The sequence below is a fragment of the Scyliorhinus canicula genome, chromosome 2 (genome assembly GCF_902713615.1).
Source record: "Scyliorhinus canicula chromosome 2, sScyCan1.1, whole genome shotgun sequence".
Classification (NCBI taxonomy): Eukaryota; Metazoa; Chordata; class Chondrichthyes; order Carcharhiniformes; family Scyliorhinidae; genus Scyliorhinus; species Scyliorhinus canicula.
The window spans coordinates 59,878,760-59,897,543 of NC_052147.1; the positions used below are offsets into that span (position 1 = coordinate 59,878,760).

The following is an 18,784-nucleotide window of genomic DNA, read 5'->3' on the forward strand; positions in this document are numbered from 1 at the left end:
CTGACCCAACAGCTAAGGTTCCTGGCTTGGACCTTGCTTAAACAGTGGACAGTGCCCAGTTGATTCTACGCAGGACAATAATGATTTGGAGACCTGCTCCATGAACCCAAGATGAGAAATAACAAAAATGTGATTTATGGCTAAGAATCCAATACCATGCAACGAATGCATGTGGGATGCATCTCCATTCTCCAGTTACAGAGTCATAAAGGTTTACGTGAAAATAGGCCCTTCAGCCCAACTTGTCCATGCCGCCCAGTTTTTACCACTAAGCTAGTCCCAATTGCCCGCGTTTGGCCCATATCCCTCTATACACATCTTTCCCATATAACTGTCTAAATGCTTTTTAAACGTCAAAATTATTCCCGCCTCTGCTACTGCATCTGGCAGCTCGTTCCAAAAACCCACCACCCTCTCTGTGGAAAACATTGCTCACTCTGGACCCTTTTTGTAACCCTCCTCTCACCTTTATGCCCTCTAGTTTTAGACTCCCCTACCTTTGGGAAAAGATGTTGACTATCTACCTTATCTATGCCCCTCATTGTTTTATAGACCTCTATATGATCACCCAGCCTCCTGCGCTCCAGGGAAAATGTCCCAGTCTCTCCTTGTAACTCAAACCATCAAGTCTTGGGAGCATCCTAGTAAATCTTTTCAGTTTAATAATATCCTTTCTAAAATCGGATGATCAGAACTGTACACAGTATTCCAAGTGTGGCTGAACTAATGTCTTGCCAACTTGAGCAGGATGTCCCAACTCCTGTATTCAATGCTCTATGGCAGATAAAGAAGTCATCAAATGGACAGGCAAACTTAACTTCCCGTTATAAGCTTTTCCTGCCATACAAAAGTACTTGTAGCCTTATCTTAATTTCCTTTTTGGTCCATTAGTTCTTTGGCTTTTAAAATAATTAAATAAAACATTATTCTAGTGCGGTTGCATCATCTGATCATTATTTATGAATGAAAGCTTGTGGATTTTCTGCTTTACTAATGCCCATGTTACTCATCCGGCTGTTGCAAGTTAACATTTAAATGGTGTTACAGTGCATCAGCTCCGCTGCAACCCACAGTGATGTTCCAGTTTCCGTTGGCACTTGTGCCACTATATGTGTGGACATGTATCCATTTCATCTTCCATGTGTTCACTTCCATATATGGGAACTGGCAACAGGCATGTGCCATCAGCTTCGCCTGGCGATGTCAAACCTAGTCATGGTTCCACTAAACTAATGGGAGATGAATTTATTCCAATAAGTTGGAAATCAAGCTTCAACTGCTCCAGCCTTAACCTTGACACCTTAACTGTTGGAGCAGGATTGATGTGTGTTCACCTGAATTTTTTTTCTTGATGGCTATTGAGCACATTGCTAGAGAAGTACCTTTATCAGCTGGCCTGTGCTTTGCCTTCTCTTTCTGTACTGACTGAATGCCCTGTCAATAAAATACTCAATTTCCTCGTACAAATGTGCTGATTTTGTTTTTTAACTGTTTAGTTACAGAAGTTCCATTGACCACTCCACAAAAAAGTTGATTGTGTCCTATTCTAACCGGAGTTTGTAACAGTTGAGGTGTTTCCAGTTTTGGTGTTAAATGTTGAATAAATGCAATTCCTTAGAATCTTTCAAATGTTCAGTTACTGTCTCAGGTGGCCCACAAGCTGCTAAATGAACTTGAAAATGTGATGCTGATTATACTTCCTTTTCAGAAAATGCAGATATCAAATTTAAGGATTTTCTCTCTTCTTTGAAAACTATGACATTCACTGAGGAGGAAGCTATCTATGTTGCCGATATTCTGAAAGAGAAGGCTATGGTGCTTCACGATATTTGGCAGAAAGTAAGTGGCATACTCCTATTATTTTTTTTAGTCGATTAAAAAATTATTTTGGATGAAGTCATCGATACAAAATGCCCCACAGTTCTTCTAATGTATGAGTTAGTGCTTACTTTCACCTCTAAGATTGAATGTTCATCTGGTCCGAAATGCCTCTTTCTTTTTTTTTTAAATTTAGAGTACCCAATTCATTTTTTCCAATTAAGGGGCAAGTTAGTGTAGCCAATCCACCTGGCCTGCACATCTTTGGGCTGTGGGGGCGAAACTCGCACAAATGCGGGGAAAATGTGCAAACTCCACACGGACAGTGACCCAGAGCCGGGATCGAACCTGGGACCTCGGTGCCATGAGGCAGCAGTGCAAATCACTGTGCCACCGAGCTGCCCTTTTCTCGGACTGTTCTGAACATTTGATACCTAAAATATCCCATGATAGCAACCTTTTTTTATTTTTATATCATAGTTTACAACTGACACTTATTGTGTGTGCCTGTATTGTCATGACCTTCATTCAGGTTATAAGGTTATTCTGAGAAAAGTTTAAATCTCACCAGAGCAGCTGGAGAACTTCAAAATTCATCTACTTGATTGATTTTTTTTTAAGGGGCTTGGAAGTGTGGAAAGATGACTTGGGGAATCTAGAACATGCAGTCACATTGAGTATTTTGAAATCTCTACCCCAGGGAACTGAGTTCTCCGTTGTTTAGTATATTTGGGACAGAAAACAAGCAACAGACCATAGAATTTACAGTGCAGAAGGAGGCTATTCGGCCCATCGAGGCTGCACCGGCCCTTGAAAAGAGCACCCCATTGAAACCCACATCCACCGTATCGCAGTAACCTCATCCAAAAAGGGCAGTTTATCATGGCCAATCCACCTAACCTGCACGTCTTTGGACTGTGGGAGGAAACCGGAGCACACAGAGAAAACCCACGCAGACACTGGGAGAACGTGCAGACTCTGCACAGACAGTGACCCAAGCCAGGAATCGAATCTGGGACCCTGGAGTTTAGAAGCAACAGTGGTACCCACTGATATTGAGTCCTGACTTGAGTCTCAAAAGATATGCTTGCTAGCTGAATTGGACATTCTGAATTCTCCCTTGGTGTACTTGAACAGGTGCCAGAGTGTGGTGACTAAGGAATTTTCACAGTAACTCCATTGCAGTGTTAATGTAAGCCTACTTGTGACACTAATAAAGATCATTATTGTTATGGGATGAGTTGGTCAGCCATGATCTTGTTGAATGGCAAAGTAGGCTCAAAGAGTTAAATGGCTGACTTCAATTTCTCGCATCCTTAATGTTTTATTTTTCTGCCATCTGCCCCTAAACATCATGAAATGAAATTAAATGAAAATCGCTTATTGTCATGAGTAGGCTTCAATGAAGTTACTGTGAAAAGCCCCTAGTCACCACATTCCAGCGCCTGTTCGGGGAGGCTAGTACGGGAATTGAACCGTGCTGCTGGCCTGCCTTGGTCTGCTTTATAAGCCAGCGAATTAGCCCAGTGTGCTAAACCAGCCACTGTCTATTTTAGATGACTGGATTGCTACCGTTTTAGTTTCTTGCTTTTTTCACTTGAAGTGCAGCCCATCTCTCTACAGGTCCAGTTTACGATAGTGTTCCCAGTGATTTCTGCTGTGTTTATTTTCCTTTTCTGAAGGCATTAAATTAGAATTCGGATGGTATTTATATTTATGGTAAACTGGAGAGACATGGATACATCGGGGTGACAGAGAGGGTGCAAATATACCACATTGACTGGTTACCTCTTCAAAGAATGTGTGCACTTTTTGTTTACAAGTTGCTGAAGGTGGGGACACTGAGCACATTTCACTGGTTTGGTTTGATTTGAAATGCTGCTTGATATTATGGGAATTACCTGTTTGGATCGTCTTTCACACTTATCTTTGAGTTCTTGCATTCCCCCATCACAGCATACAAACATCATTTCGACAGTTCAATAATTTTGCCTGTACAGTGGAAAGTTTTGAGTAAAAATACTTGTATTCAGTTTTAAGTATTTTGATCCCACTTTTACAGCCTATGTTGAAGCCATAATTTGAGCCTGTTTTATCAATATTTTGTTTCTTCCTAAATTGTTTGTGTCGAGGAAGAGTGCAATTAAAGAACAGGGGCGCGATTCTCGCAAAACGGGAGAAATCGTAAAGCTGCCGTAAAACCCGGGCGGGTTTTACGGCAGCGCGCCCCTTCCCGACCGGGGACCGATTCTGGTCCCCGGTCGGGGCTAGCAGCCCGACGCCGTAGGCTCCGGCAAGACGGGCTTAACGAAAATCGTTAAGCCCGCTTGCCGGAGTTAGCGCCGGCTGACGCGTCATATGACGTCAGCCGCGCATGCGCAGTTTGGGAGACTTCAACCCGCGCATGCGCGGGTGACGTCATCACGTTTTTGCGCGAAACCCGCGCATGCGCGGGCCGGGTTGCCCCTCAGCCGCCCCGCGAATGGATACTGCGGGGCGGCGGAAGGACAAGTAGTGCGCGGGCATCGGGCCCGCTGCCCGCGATCGGTGCCCACCGATCGCGGGCCCATGGCACCCTTGGCACGGCCGTGGTACGGCCGTGCCAATCGGTGCCATGGTTATTAATAGCGAGTTAGTCACGCCGTTTTTACGAACGGCAAGACCAGGTGTGTTTGCCGTTCGTAAAAACGGCGTAAAGGGCTGGGACTTCGGCCCATCTAACAGCTGAGAATCGCTGCCGGCCGTAAAAAAAAACGGCGGCAGCGATTCGGGTCGGGACTTCGGGGGGGGGGGGGGGAGAATAGCGGGAGGGCGGCAAAAATGTCGGGAATGCCCTCCCGCTATTCTCCCACCCGACGTGGGGGGCGGAGAATTTCGCCCCAGGTTTTTGAATTATTGCTTCCTCCAATAAATCGTCTTACTGTTGGAAATAATTATGTTGCTGGTTGTCAAATTCTTTGCAATGTATTTTTGGAGGGTGAACATGAGTATTAAGTTTGATTCACACATATTCTTTAAAAAAAAAAAAAAAAATTTGGAGTACCCAATTCATTTTTCTCCAATTAAGGGGCAATTTAGCGTGGCCAATCCACCTAACCTGCACATCTTTGGGTTGCGGGGGTGAAACCCACGCAAACACAGGGAGAATGTGCAAACTCCACATGGACAGTGACCCAGAGCTGGGATCGAACCTGGGACCTCAGCGCCGTGAGGCAGCAATGCCAACCACTGCGTCACCGTGCTGCCCATCCACACATATTCTACCATTCTGGTTGTGGATGAACTTGAAGGGACTTGGTTGACTTTAACTTCAAATCAACCTTCAAAACAAATTTTCAGTTATTTCTTCATATCGCTGTTTATTAGCGGAAACAGTTTTGGCGTTTTAATTTGGATGCAGTTCTTGCTGAAAATAGTTCTTGTGAACTAAAGGCATCTACACAAGCAGTGTGACGGATTAGAAAAACTTGAATACTTGTATTCCAGACTCAAATGTTGGAAAATCTTGTAAGAGCCAAGGCAGTGTCTTTATCATCAAGCACATTTTGTTTTTTAAAGAAGGGAAAAATACAGGTTGGGAATCCCTTATTCGAAATGCTCAGGGCCAAGAATGTCTCGTATTCCAGAATTTTTCAAATTTTGGGAAACCAAGCTGCAAAGATGCTCAAACACTGCTCGGCGTCACCAGTCGGTGTGGTGTCTGACAGGGGGGATGCAGCTTCCCTTCTGATATAGAATCAGTACCGGGTTTAACCCTTTTAGTGCAACAAACTCATACCATTTAATTGGAAGGATACACACATGTGTTCGGCCACAGGTATGGGACCCAATGCTAGGAATAGCCTACACTGGAAAAAGTGTGGATTTCAGAGCTTCCTTGAATAAGGGACATTCCACCTGTACTGTGGATGTTGATGTTTTGAAGTAAAAGCAAATATAGCTGGAAATACTCCGCATCTGTGGAGTGGGAATGTTAACTGTATGGATCAATTTTTTTCTAATGAAAGGCCATCAGCTTGAAACATCAACCTAGCCCTCTTGATGTTGCCTGACCTGCAGAGTATTTCCAGCATTTTGTTTTTGGTTGTGATATTCATGGTTGTTTTGAGCATTTTATTTAATTTATCTGGTCCTAATTTCACTGCAAAAGCATTGTCTGCAGGAGTTATGATGAGGGATATTCTTGATCTCTTCCAGCCTGGAGTAAAATGTGATCCAGTTCCTGCGTTGCAGCAGCAGTTGCAGGATAAGGAAAAATTGCTTCAAGCTTTACAAGATGAGAATACTCTCTCAAGTGATAAATGCAAACAGTTGAACCAGGTAATACACTTAATTAATTACCTGTGATCATTATTCATAGAGGTCGGGCTGTTTAGCACACTGGGCTAAATCGCTGGCTTTGAAAGCAGACTAAAGCAGGCCAGCAGCACGGTTCGATTCATGTATCAGCCTCCCCGAACAGGCGCTGGAATGTGGGGACCAGGGGCTTTTCACAGTAACTTCATTTGAAGCCTACTCGTGACAATAAGCGATTTTCATTTTCATTTCATTGCAATAGTCTTGGTAAGCTTTCTGGCCTTCGTTTAATGGGACTTTGATTAATCTGCAAAGTGTAGGGTTTCTGAATTCTGCATTACTGCTTAAATGTAATAATTGGAAATATGGTCAATGTAGGTTATGAATGGTTAACAAACCATTTACAATAATTAAACACATCTGTTCCAGAAAGCCAGTTGATGAAGGATAGAACTAGCATCAAACTTTACACACTTGCAGCGTGTAACTCTAAATATACAAGTATGCACTTAACCCAGCAACCTTGGGTTTAGTCTGTCTACTTATTTATTTTTGTCTATTTATTAGGGGTTCAAGTAAATCCCCAGTTAATGTACCACCTATGTACAATCACCAAATACAATTAAATAACAATAACAGCCCCTAGATAAAACAGCAATCAAACTTATGTTGGTTACATCAGTTTTAAGATGGTAGAAAACTCTTGGTGACATTGCTAATTATTTTCAATAAAATTATAAAATAGTTTCCATTAATTACATCCCAGCAGGTGACTTAGCTGAGCAGACAATTTCAGTGGTTTATGCATAATAATGAATAGTAGAGGTGAGTAGGAGTAGTTTTTTTTAATTCAGGGGCAGTCAGAGGCTTGCTCTCAAGCCAATTTTGCAGCTTTTAACTGAGTACTTAAGTTAGTGAAGAAGAGTTGCATCACTTTTAATAGTACTTGGAATAGCAGGAAATAGCTGCCTCTCACTGGAAAACTATTCTGATATGTTTAATTAAACAAAAAACTTCAATGCAAGTTTGTACATTCAAAGTTTTGATTTCTCTTAATAGCACAATCCAATGAAACAAGATGGAACTGTCATAAAAAAGTAGCATGAACCATTTAACCATATAGTTACGCTATGTGCCCTAGAGTGTGTGCGCGCACGCGCGCAGACACCACCAGTCATGCAGCGTTCTTCGGAGGCAAAATGGCTAGTTTAGGAGAAAAATATATTTGGTAATTTTTCTGTTCAAAACTTGATGCTTCAGCAGACCATAGTGACAAACGTCCAAGTTCCATTGACTCATCTGCCTTCTGTAATTTTCACTCGCAAGATCTTATTGTATTAATGTAATTCTATTGGTGTTTGAGAGCTTTTTTTCTTATATTTTGCAAGATAATGTGCCATGTGCACTGTAAATGGATAATTTTGGATGAGTGACTTTCCAAGTGGCAGAAAAGATCTGTATTTAAAGACTACAAGCATTATTTCATTTCTTGCTTCTCTTGACTACCGTTCTCAATCCTTTTTTGGCTTTTTAATTTAAGCTGTGTTTTTTTTTAAAGCTGCAACTTAAGCTGTCTTCATTTCTTAAATTCCATTAGGAGTTAGTGACTGAAAAGCAGAAAGCCAATGTAATTGAGGCCAAACTAAGGGAACAACGCACTGCCCTTGAAAAGGAACTTGGGGCTTTGCAGAACAAACTGCAAGTTAGCTATCAGGATCATATGAATGAAACTCAGATGCAGGTAAATCAAAATGGTCTACTCTTTCTAACTGTCTCTAACCAAATTACCTGGCAAACAGTGAATTTGAATTTTTATGGCACTTTTTTTCTGTTTATTTGTTATCACTATGCTGTTTATAGATAGCAGCTCTCTTTTTCTTAGTGTGGGAGTCAAAACACAGGAGAAAATCTATAGGAGAGGCCTTTTTTTTTTGCAATTGGTGCAACCAATTTGTGATCTGTTCTTTTATCCTAAGCAGGATTACGATTCAATTAATTACTTGATCATATATTTTTGCTGTGAAATAGCACAAATTGGTAACAGTAAACATCAATTGATTCTAATGTTATGCTGGAGTTTCTGAAGTAAGTGGTTTCATGGTTTAAAAAGCACACAATTCACCATGTTCACTGTCTTGCTTTCAGAATTGTTTTGCAGCACAAATTTATATATCTGAAGTTTTGTTCCGCAAGGCAATCACTTAAGATTTAAAAATCAAAATATACTTTAGTAATGAGAAATTTAACTTCTCACCTTTAACATAACGTTTCCAGGACTAAAGATGAGGAACTGTTTACGCAGTCATGTGAAGTATGTTTTAAGTGGCTATTGGACTTGACCCTTAATAGGATGTTACGGAAAAGATGATAAAAACAATCATTTCCTCTTATTGGCAGATGCTGTTTCAGAAATTGCATATTTTCACTGTTTAAAAAGGTAGCCTTTTTTTGCTAATTTGCACTTAAAACTATTTAGCCTTGTAGCCCTGTTTAGCTTTGTAGCCCTCCATGAATATAAATACTGTGCTAATGGGGATGGCCAGCAATATTCATGGAGATGTAGTCCCTATGCCATCCATGATAACTGGCTATAAACTATGTTTGAAATATTTTAATTATTGTGAAGTACCATTTTTCACTGCTACAAGTAGTTAACAATAAATGCTTGTGCCGTGAGAATATTTATGGTTGCAGTTTAATCTAAAAACATAAATTGTGATTCTTGAAGTTTAGTCTTGAGACCAATGATTTTGACAAATCGTGCTGGATTAAACATAGTTTTGTGTCAGTGGCTTCACTCCAGTGTATCTGCAGCATTCTGTGCTATGTATATGTAACAATGTACGTATTTTTCGTTCTGCATTCTGGAATAGTTTCTTATTCAAGAGGTGAAGGAAGAGTGCCTTTGCAGTACAGAGACCCCAAAGGGATTTTCTTCATATGGCATAGTAACCGTAATCATTGCTGTGTTACAAATGCTGTCAACTATAATTAGTCCAGTGAATTTAACATATTTGATTACTCCAACAAACTGGGTTAAAGTCTAACAGGTTTGTTTCAAATCACTAGCTATCAGAGCACAGCTCCTTCCTCAGGTGAGGAATAATCGCCTGAGGCAGGAGCTGTGCTCGGAAAGCTAATGATTCAAAAGAAACCGGTTGGATCAGGTGTTGTAAGTTCTTACTGTGCTCACCCCAGTCCAACGCCGGCATGTCCACATCATGCCCAACAAACTTGAGTGAGATTGTATCAGTTGGTATTGAATGAAAACCATTACAGTACCATCTAAAATCTCCAGATATGTTTAGGTATGCATCTTTGGCACTTTACACCATAGCTACACTGGTGTCGTGCTGCACCTATCACCTTTATTGTATTTTAATATTGAAAGATAGTATTATCTTTTTTATTATGGTTGAGGGAGGGAGTTATTCTACAGATTAATTCTTTGTTTTTCAGTTGAGTGTAGTTTGAAAAATTTGTTCATGGGATGTAATCATCGCTGGCATGGCCAGCATTTGTTGCTCATCCCTAATTGCCTTTAAAGATGGTAGTGGGCCGTTGCCTTGAACTACTGCAGACCATGTGGTGTAGGCACACCTATGTTGTTGGGGAGGGTCTTTCAGCATTTTGACGCAATAACGATGGAGGAATAGTGATATAGTTCCCAATTACAATGGTGTACGACTGGAGGGGACCCTGCATGTGGTGGTATTGCCATGAATTTGCTGCTCTTGTTCTTCTAGTTGGTAGAGCTCACTGGTTTTGAAGCTGCTGTCAAGCCTTGGTGAGTTGCTGAAGTTTGAAAGTGGTACTACACTGCTTTGGTGGTGCAGAGAGTTAATTTTAAGATGGTAGATGGGATGCTGATAAGTGGGCTGCTTTGCCCTGAATTGAATCTAACTTTTTGACTGTTGCTGGAGCCGTACACATTCAGGCAAGTGGAAAGTAATACAACATACTTCTGACTTGTGCCTTGTAGATGGTCGATGGGCTTTGCAGAGTCAGGTGGTGAGTTACTTGCTGAAAAGTCCCCAGCCTCTTTTGGAGCTAGTCAATTTAAGTTTCTGGTTAATAAACCCTCGAGCTATTGATGGAGGATTCAATGATGGTAATACTGTTGAGTGTTAAAAGAAGATAGTTAGATCCTCTTTTGTTGGAGATGATCATTGCCTGGCACCTCCTGTGGTGCAAATGTCACTTGCCGCTTAGCAGCCAAAGCCAGATTGTTATCCAGGGCTTGCTCCATACACAGACTGTTTCGCTGTCTGCGGAGTTGGGAATGAAATGAATCGCTGCAATCACCAGCGAACTTATAGCCATATGGTGGAGGGAAGGTCATTGAAACAGCTGAAGAGTGTTGGGCCTGGGACACTAGCCTGAGGAACTACAGCAATGGCCCAGGAATGAGATGATTAGCCTCCAACAACCACAACCATCTTTCTTTTTTACTTGGTACACTCCAGCCATTGGAAACATTTTTTCCTTGATTCCTATTCAACAGTTGGCTCCTTGATGCCACACCTGGTCAAATGCTGCCTTGATGTCAAGGACAGTCACTTTCATTTTGCCTCCAGAACTCTACTTTTATTTTAGCCATGATGCCTTTAATTGGGTCTGCAGCTAAATGGTCCTGGCAAAACTCATTTGATTTGCAAAGTTAAATTTTGCTAGATAGAAAGCTCTATCAAAAGGGTAACAATTGTCGGTCGCAATTCTAGTGTTTAATCTCAAATTCATTATTTTTTTGGACTGTAGCTTTCGACTGTAAACGACTGCAAAAGATGAGCCAAATATAATGTTTTGTAATTCAGTGACTGAAAATATATTTCCTTCAGTTTCGGCAGCTTCAAGAACAAACTGAAGCATTGAAACAAGAAAACCGGATTCTGAGAGATGCTGTGAGCAAGGCCCCCACTCAAATGGAGAACAAGTGAGTTGTCCGGAACCTAAGGACTAAAATGTTAAGTGCAAATTAGTTGTTTTGAGTACTGATTTATTGCTGGCCATTCCCACGTGATTCACTACTGATTGGAGTCCAAGATTGAATTCCTGTCTTGACTGACTGGTTTCACAAGGACAACCAAGTTAGTTAAGCTTGCATTGAGGAAACTGATTTCTGTGTAGGTAGAGAGCTGAAGGATCTTTTATTTTATCTTCTAATAAGAGGTGATTGTCTGGTTGATTGGAGGTGTCCAAAATAGAACTTTATTACTAATTATTCACTTTAATACACTTGCATATGAACTACATCAAAACTTGAGAACAAAATAGCAAATAATACATGAGTTGGTCAAATACATGACAAAAGATATCATTAATCATAAAAGCATATAGAAATCACTTTAAAATAAACAAACAGGACAAGAGTTGAAGACCATACCATTTTTCTATTGACGGTACAGAATTGAAGAGCTTTAAAGAAATGTGAAATGTCAATTGACAGACTTCATGAATATAGAACATTTTGCAATTCAGTTTCATAAGATAACTGACGCTGCTAGTTTGCAGCACAATTATTAGTTTCTATTAAGCTGGATGAAATTTTAGATCTTTAGTTATGCATTGCTAGAGCAAGCAATGAGTGAGAAATAGAGGTTATGGGATAATTTAAGGGACTCCGAGTCCCCTTAAGTGGGAAAACTGTTGCTGTTTGCACCGATGATGCTGCTGCTGTGACAAGAAATAGGAGTGGCCATGTTGCAGGAATAAGTCATAAACCCATTCAAACCCTTCAAAAAGAATAGAACCTGAATTAAATGTTCTGTGAATTTTGTGAAGTCCAGGTTTGTAAATTCATGTGAATGCAATTCTGTGTTCAGAAATGGGTGTAAGATATGAAGAGTTTGTCTTGCACTTGAGAACTTTGGTAATCTTACCACAGAGTCTTTGAACTTTGTATGGAGCTATATTAGCTGAAAACTTCTCCTAACCAATTATTGTTAAAACTTGTATATCCTTTTCAAATAGCAGAGCATCTATTGATAACTACAACAATACTTTAGTGAAAAATGGCTTTATATAGTTGAAATTGAAATTTCGTAAACTAGAGTAAGTATTGGAGTTTTAGATGTATTCCCACCACTTGATTGAGATTCTGGAGGTAAACACAATTACGGTTGTGTGAGAGAGTTGTTGTAGTGAGAGGCAGCACGGTTTTGTGAAGGGGAGGTCATGTCTCACTAACTTGAAAAGAGTTTTTTGAGGAGGCCACAAAAATGATTGATGCAAGTAGGGCTGTGGATGTTGTCTATATGGACTTCAGTAAGGCCTTTGACAAGGTCCCTCATGGCAGATTGGTACAAAAGGTGAAGTCACATGGGATCAGAGGTGAGCTGGCAAGACGGATACAGAACTGGCTAGGTCATAGAAGGCAGAGAGTAGCAATGGAAGGATGCTTTTCTGATTGGAGGGCTGTGACTAGTGGTGTTCCGCAGGGATCAGTGCTGGGACCTTTGCTGTTTGTAGATGATTTGGAGGAAAATGTCACTGGTCTGATTAGTAAGTTTGCAGACGACACAAAGGTTGGTGGAATTGCAGATAGCAATGAGGACTATCAGAGGATACAACAGGATTTACATCGTCTGGAGACTTGGGCAGAGAGATGGCAGATGGAGTTTAATCCGGACAAATGTGAGGTAATGCATTTTGGAAGGTATAATGCAGGTAGGGAATATACAGTGAATGGTAGAACCCTCAAGAGTATTGACAGTCAGAGAGATCTAGGTGTACAGGTTCATAGGTCACTGAAAGGGGTAACACAGGTGGAGAAGGTAGTCAAGAAGGCATACGGCATGCTTGCCTTCGTTGGCTGGGGCATTGAGTATAAGAATTGGCAAGTCATGTTGCAGCTGTATAGAACCTTAGTTAGGCCACACTTGGAGTATAGTGTTCAATTCTGGTCGCCACACTACCAGAAGGATGTGGAGGCTTTAGAGAGGGTGCAGAAGAGATTTACCAGGATGTTGCCTGGTATGGAGGGCATTAGCTATGAGGAGCGGTTGAATAAACTCGGGTTTGTTCTCACTGGAACGATGGAGGTTGAGGGGTGACCTGATAGAGGTCTACAAAATTGAGGGGCATAGACAGAGTGGATAGTCAGTCTTTTTCCCAAGGTAGAGGGGTCAATTACTAGGAGCCATAGGTTTAAGGTGCGAGGGGCAAGGTTTAGAGGAGATGTACGTAGGAAGCATGGTTTAAGGTGCGAGGGGCAAGGTTTAGAGGAGATGTACGAGGCAACTTTTTTTTTTTTTGCACGAAGGTAGTGGGTGCCTGGAACTTACTGCCGGAGGAGGTGGTGGAAGCCGGGACGATAATGACATTTAAGGGGCATCTTGACAAATACATGAAAAGGATGGGAATGGGGGGATACGGACCCTGGAAGTGTAGAAGAATTTAGTTTAGACGGGCAGCATGGTCGGCGCAGGCTTGGAGGGCCGAAGGATCTGTTCCTGTGCTGTACTTTTCTTTGTTCTTTGTTCTTTGTTCTTTGAAAGAATCATTGTTCATCTTGCAACATTGACAGACTACTTTATTGCACTCCATTATGTTAGAGATTTCAGAAATGTGAGCAGACCGTCTTAATTGTTATTTCCCATGATGCTACATTGACTTGCAGACTGCTCTTCAGCTTTAGTTTACGGGTAAAAATTTTAGTATTAACAATTGGTCTACCCCTGTGGTCACTCATTTACCCTCCTGGATCATTAAAAAAAAAGGCGAGCTAAATTCTCCCATTTGCTTTTGCTTGACCAGAGCACACCACATCTCCAGTGCTTCTTTCTGCTGCCTTCCAGACTGCCCCATGCTCCCTCATATGGATCTTACCAGTACATTCTAGAATTGGCTGAAGCTACTTTACACGTGTTATGATTTTCTCCCAGGAGTTCCTGTCTGCATTCACATCCTCCAACCCCACACTGACAATACATGTTGCTGCCTGCAGGAGATAAATAGCCAAAAGGAGATTGTGAAATAAGTGGACACAATTATGATAGATGTTTGTTTTGTTCCATCAAAATATTTCTTTGACAATCTTGATGATTCTTGCCCTACTCCCAATCTGCTGTCACTGATGGTGTAGGTATTTCCTGGTGTATTTTCATTTTGTATAAAATTTTGTCTGTGAATTGAACTGATGTGTGCAAATTCAGGCATTGAATTGCATTGTGAAATTCAAAACTGCTAAGTATTATGTTTCCATATCAGTCTGTTCTCCAGAATAAAGTATTCAGAAATGGGGGAACAAAGTACTATTTTAAAATTGTATACTGTTTAAAACTAAAGCCATTAATTTTGTTTATAAATTTGAATGCAGACAGTCAGCAGAACTGAACAAACTGCGTCAGGACTATGCCAGATTAATGAATGAACTTACAGAGAAAACAAATCGCCTTCAACAGGAAGAGGCGCAAAAAAAGAACTTGGAGGTTTCCTGTGAGCAGACTGTTCAACAACTCAAGGTATAAAAATACTTCATGCAAACAGGATTTTGAGACATCAGTGGTTTGATGGATTTAGGTTAGCGGTTGTACAGATTATTGGAGGAAATTTCAGTTTTGCCAAAGTAAAAATTGAATGGTATGAACTTGTTGCCTCCCTGCCTGATTTAAATAATAATCTCTGAGAGCAGTAAGAAACATAATTAAATGTTCAGACAAGCCTTTTGTATATTTAACTTTGTATGCTTCTGTAAGATGAACCAATAAACTGCTGCAGAATGCAGTTATTTGGGGTGCTAGTTTTGAACCTAATGCTATTACTTGGATTTTATCAAGTAGATTCTTTTCTACAAGGAAAACAGGAAATGACAGAGGAAATCTGCGGAGGGAGAGAGTTAACTTGAATCCAAAGAGAAAATGCTGGAAAATCTCAGCAGGTCTGGCAGAATCTGTAGGGAGAGAAAAGAGCTAACGTTTCGAGTCCAGATGACCCTTTGTCAAAGCTCACCTTGTTAAGTTAACTTGAATTATTTCCTAAGCTTGTAATTTATTAACTTCTATACCGTAACACGTGGAGGGAGTTTTTCCTGAATAATTTTCTCTTTTGAGATCTCCTGGATTCTGAAGAATTTGATTAAATCGTTTTTTTTCTTCCTTTGGGTTTTTAAAGGTAAATTTCAGTTGGCAAGGTAAAACTGATATCGCTAGTTACGATGACTTCAATATTATTCAAACTAATCTTTAACTTGCATCAGAAACTTTTCTGTTGCTGTCTTGTGTTCCTTTGTGCTATTTATGTTGAAATCGTGTTTCACTCCTCTTCTCCATACTCTTTCATTTTGCCTCAGACCTAACCCTGCTCCCTATATCCATTAAAATGCTGACTGCCCTGGTCTCCATGACAGCTGATTTTTATTGTTAGCAGTTCTCTCTTCAGGTGTCGTCTCTCTCTACAATTTCAATAATCACCCACTGTTCAAACAAAATGCTTGGCTGCACTATCCTGGCAAACTACACCTATCCTGGCAAACTCAGTCTCATTTCCAACCACCTGTTCAAATACTTGAATGCCTCCCATCTCTACTGTTGAAACCTTCAAATCAGGCTTCCACTCTTGCTACAATAAAAACAGCCTTTATCAAAGTCCGAAAGGTACAGATTCCCTTCATGTCCTTGTCGACATTTCCTGCAATCTCTAACACAGTTGCCCACACCGTCCTCGTCCAATACTTCTCCACTGTTGTCCATCTAAGTCGCCCATCTCTCGCCTAGCTACATTTTTAGCTATCTAATTGTATCCAGAGTGTCACTTGCAATGGCTCGGCTTTCCATCCCTGCATTGTACCCTCTGGTGTCCACCAAGGATCTATCCTAAGTCCCCTCTTATTTCTCATCTATTCTCATCTCCTCTATCTATGTTAACAACCAAAAACAGTGTCAGTTTGATATATTGTTGCACGTTTTACTGTGGGCGTAAAACGTGTTTATTGGAGTGTATTAACACGCCTCCGTATTCGACGTGTGCTTAACACTACTAGGCTCTGTTGTATGTAATTATTCAGCTCTGGGAGTCGCCAGTTGCCGTATAGGCAACGTCACAAGTATTCCAAGGTCAAGTTCAAAGTAATAAAGACGATACACCGATTAGTAAGGTTCAAACGATCAATATTTATTATACAGTTATAATAAATACTCATGCACACTAAGGGACTAAGCTATAACTAAACTTAAGTGAACAGAATACTTATCTAACAGGAACAGGCAAGGTCAGAGAACGGGGCCTTCGTCCTGGTCTTGTACTGCAGCCTTCAGCAAGCGTTCTGGTACTGGGGGTCTAGTGGGCTTGGATCGCGTAGCGAGCGTTGAACTTACGGTTTCGGCGGCTGGTGCTCAACGGCTGGAGTCAGGATGCAAGATGTTTATCAGGGCCGGAGCACGGGTTTAACAGACCGGGCTCTGTGGGGAATTTGCCTTTATACCCCTCTCTAATGTCCTTGCCCCCTTCTAGGCGGGCTCTACCTTTCGGTACCGATTGGAGCGTTTCCAAACGGTTACCTTCGAAATCCTCCAATGCGGGGGCTGTCCTCGATGTTGGGGGGTGGTTTCGATATTCGTTACTCTGGTGCCATCCTGCCTGCACAACCAATTAAGTGTTACATTGAGATGGAAATGTTGCCATTGTTTGTGCCTGGATCTGGGCTGCCTCATCAGAATGCTAAGCGCTTTGCCATTAACACCTTTGGCTTGGAGATCTTGCACCTGGCCAGAAACGGGTTTGCTGCTTGCAAAATGCTAATTAGTTGAGAGTAGGCTGTCTGTTCTCACTAAACAGGCTTTTTTCCTTCTGTCTTCCATTTTAGTTTGGCTCAGTGTCCATTTTGCGTGGCCAGCATGGCTACAATATATCTGCATACATGCAGCTCTACACCACTACCACCTCTTTTGATACCTCCACTCCACTGTTGCTAAATTATCAGACTGCTCATCTGACATCCAGTCTTAGATGAACAGAAATTTGATCCAGTTAAATATTGGGAAGACTGAAGTCATTGTTTTCAGTCCCTGCTCCATACTCTGTTCCCTAGCATCCCTCTCCATGGTGACAGTCTGAAACTAAAGCAATCTGTTTGCAACACTTGTGCCATATTTATCCCCTGGATGAGTTTCCAGCTACAGACTCGTACCTTCACTAAGACCAGCACCTCTGTAACACGGTCTGACTTTGTACCTGTCCCTGTTCGTCTGCAACTGAAGCCTTCATTCGTTCCTTTGTTGCCTTTAGACTGTTGTGTTATGTAATTTGGAATAGCAGTTTTGAGTAAAAGATGCTCCAAACTTTGATGCGAGTTCAATGTGTTTTATTGAACTATTAGCACAGTTCTCAATGAGTTCAACTCTGCTAATCTAAATGTAGTAACTCAGTCTAACTGAACCAGCCTTGCTCTAAACCACGTGCTGGGGTGTGATGCTGAGGATACATCCTGTCTCACTCTGTAGATATTGGTCTGTGGAAAGAGGTGGGGTGTGAGTGCCTCATCCCTTTTTATAGTGAGATACCACCCCTGAGTGTCCTGACTGCTCATTGGTCGTGCCCTATTCTATGTGTTCATTAGCTGCATGTTTGCATATCGTGACATAGACTCTTCCAAAGCAATCATGACTGATCTCCCACATTTTACACTCTGTAATTGTGAGGTCATATAATTTCTATCCATATCTTGACTCACAGCAAGTCTTTTTCCTCTATCACCCCTTGTGCCCCCTGACCTACATTGGTTCCCATTCAAGCAATGTCATTTGTTTAAAATAAAATTCTTTATCCTTGTTCACAAATCCCTTCATGATCGTGCCACTCCCTATCTCTCCAATCTCCTCCAAACTCATGCTCTCCGATAATTGCACTCTAATTCTGGCCTGTTCAGCATCCTTGATTTTTACTGCTCCACTGGTGGTGCCCACGCCTTCAGTTACCTCAACACTTGTGTCTCTACCTCAATTTTCTCCTTTTTTTTCCAATTAAGGGGCAATTTAGCGTGGCCAATCCACCACGGTTGTGAGGGTGAAACCCACGCAGACATGGGGAGATTGTGCAAACTCCACATGGACAGTGACCCAGGACTGGGATTCGAACCCGGGTCCTCAGCACCGCAGTCCCAGTGCTATCCACTGCGCCACATGCTGCCTTCCATATTTCTCCTTTTGAGACACACTCTTTTTAATTAAAAAAGACAACCTACACCTATGACCAAGTTTTTAGTCATTCGACCTGATATCTTTTGTGACTTGTGTCCTGTTTGTTCTCCGATGAGGCTCCTTGGGATGTTTTATTAAGTTATAAATGTGCTGATATAAATAAAAATTGCTGCAGGGTAGGTGAATTGGCCAAGCTAAATTGCCCTTAATTGGGTAAAGAGAGAATTGGGTGCTCTAAATTTATTAATAAATACAAATTGCTGTTTTATCTCATGTTGGCTTGTTATCAAACCCATTGTAATTGAGCAGTGAAGGTTGTATAACACTTTATTACAGGAAGTAATTCAACTCATTGTGCCTGCACTGACTCTGGAAGAACCATCCACTTCCGTTTGCCTGCTCTTTCCATAGTCCCTGTGAAATTTCCTTATTACTTCAAATATTTATCCATTTCACTTTTAATTTTCTTCAATGGTTTCTGCTTCCATTGTTATTACTAGCGAATTCCATGCTGTATTAGATCACTGCATAAAGTG

General features: G+C 41.3%; 1 protein-coding gene across 9 annotated transcripts in view; it reads left to right on the forward strand.

Moving 5' to 3' along the window:
* The window catches only part of ktn1 (kinectin 1), a 168,969-nt gene that overhangs the window by 60,364 nt on the left and 89,821 nt on the right, over window positions 1-18,784 (forward strand). For 8 of the 9 annotated variants that reach the window (XM_038779465.1, XM_038779448.1, XM_038779480.1 and 5 more), the window contains 5 exons: window positions 1,709-1,839; window positions 6,016-6,138; window positions 7,712-7,855; window positions 10,953-11,047; window positions 14,432-14,576. In XM_038779465.1, the coding sequence (XP_038635393.1) occupies window positions 1,709-1,839; window positions 6,016-6,138; window positions 7,712-7,855; window positions 10,953-11,047; window positions 14,432-14,576 (638 nt within the window). The remainder of the gene's footprint in view (window positions 1-1,708; window positions 1,840-6,015; window positions 6,139-7,711; window positions 7,856-10,952; window positions 11,048-14,431; window positions 14,577-18,784) is intronic. The other variant, XM_038779509.1, reaches the window with a different exon arrangement.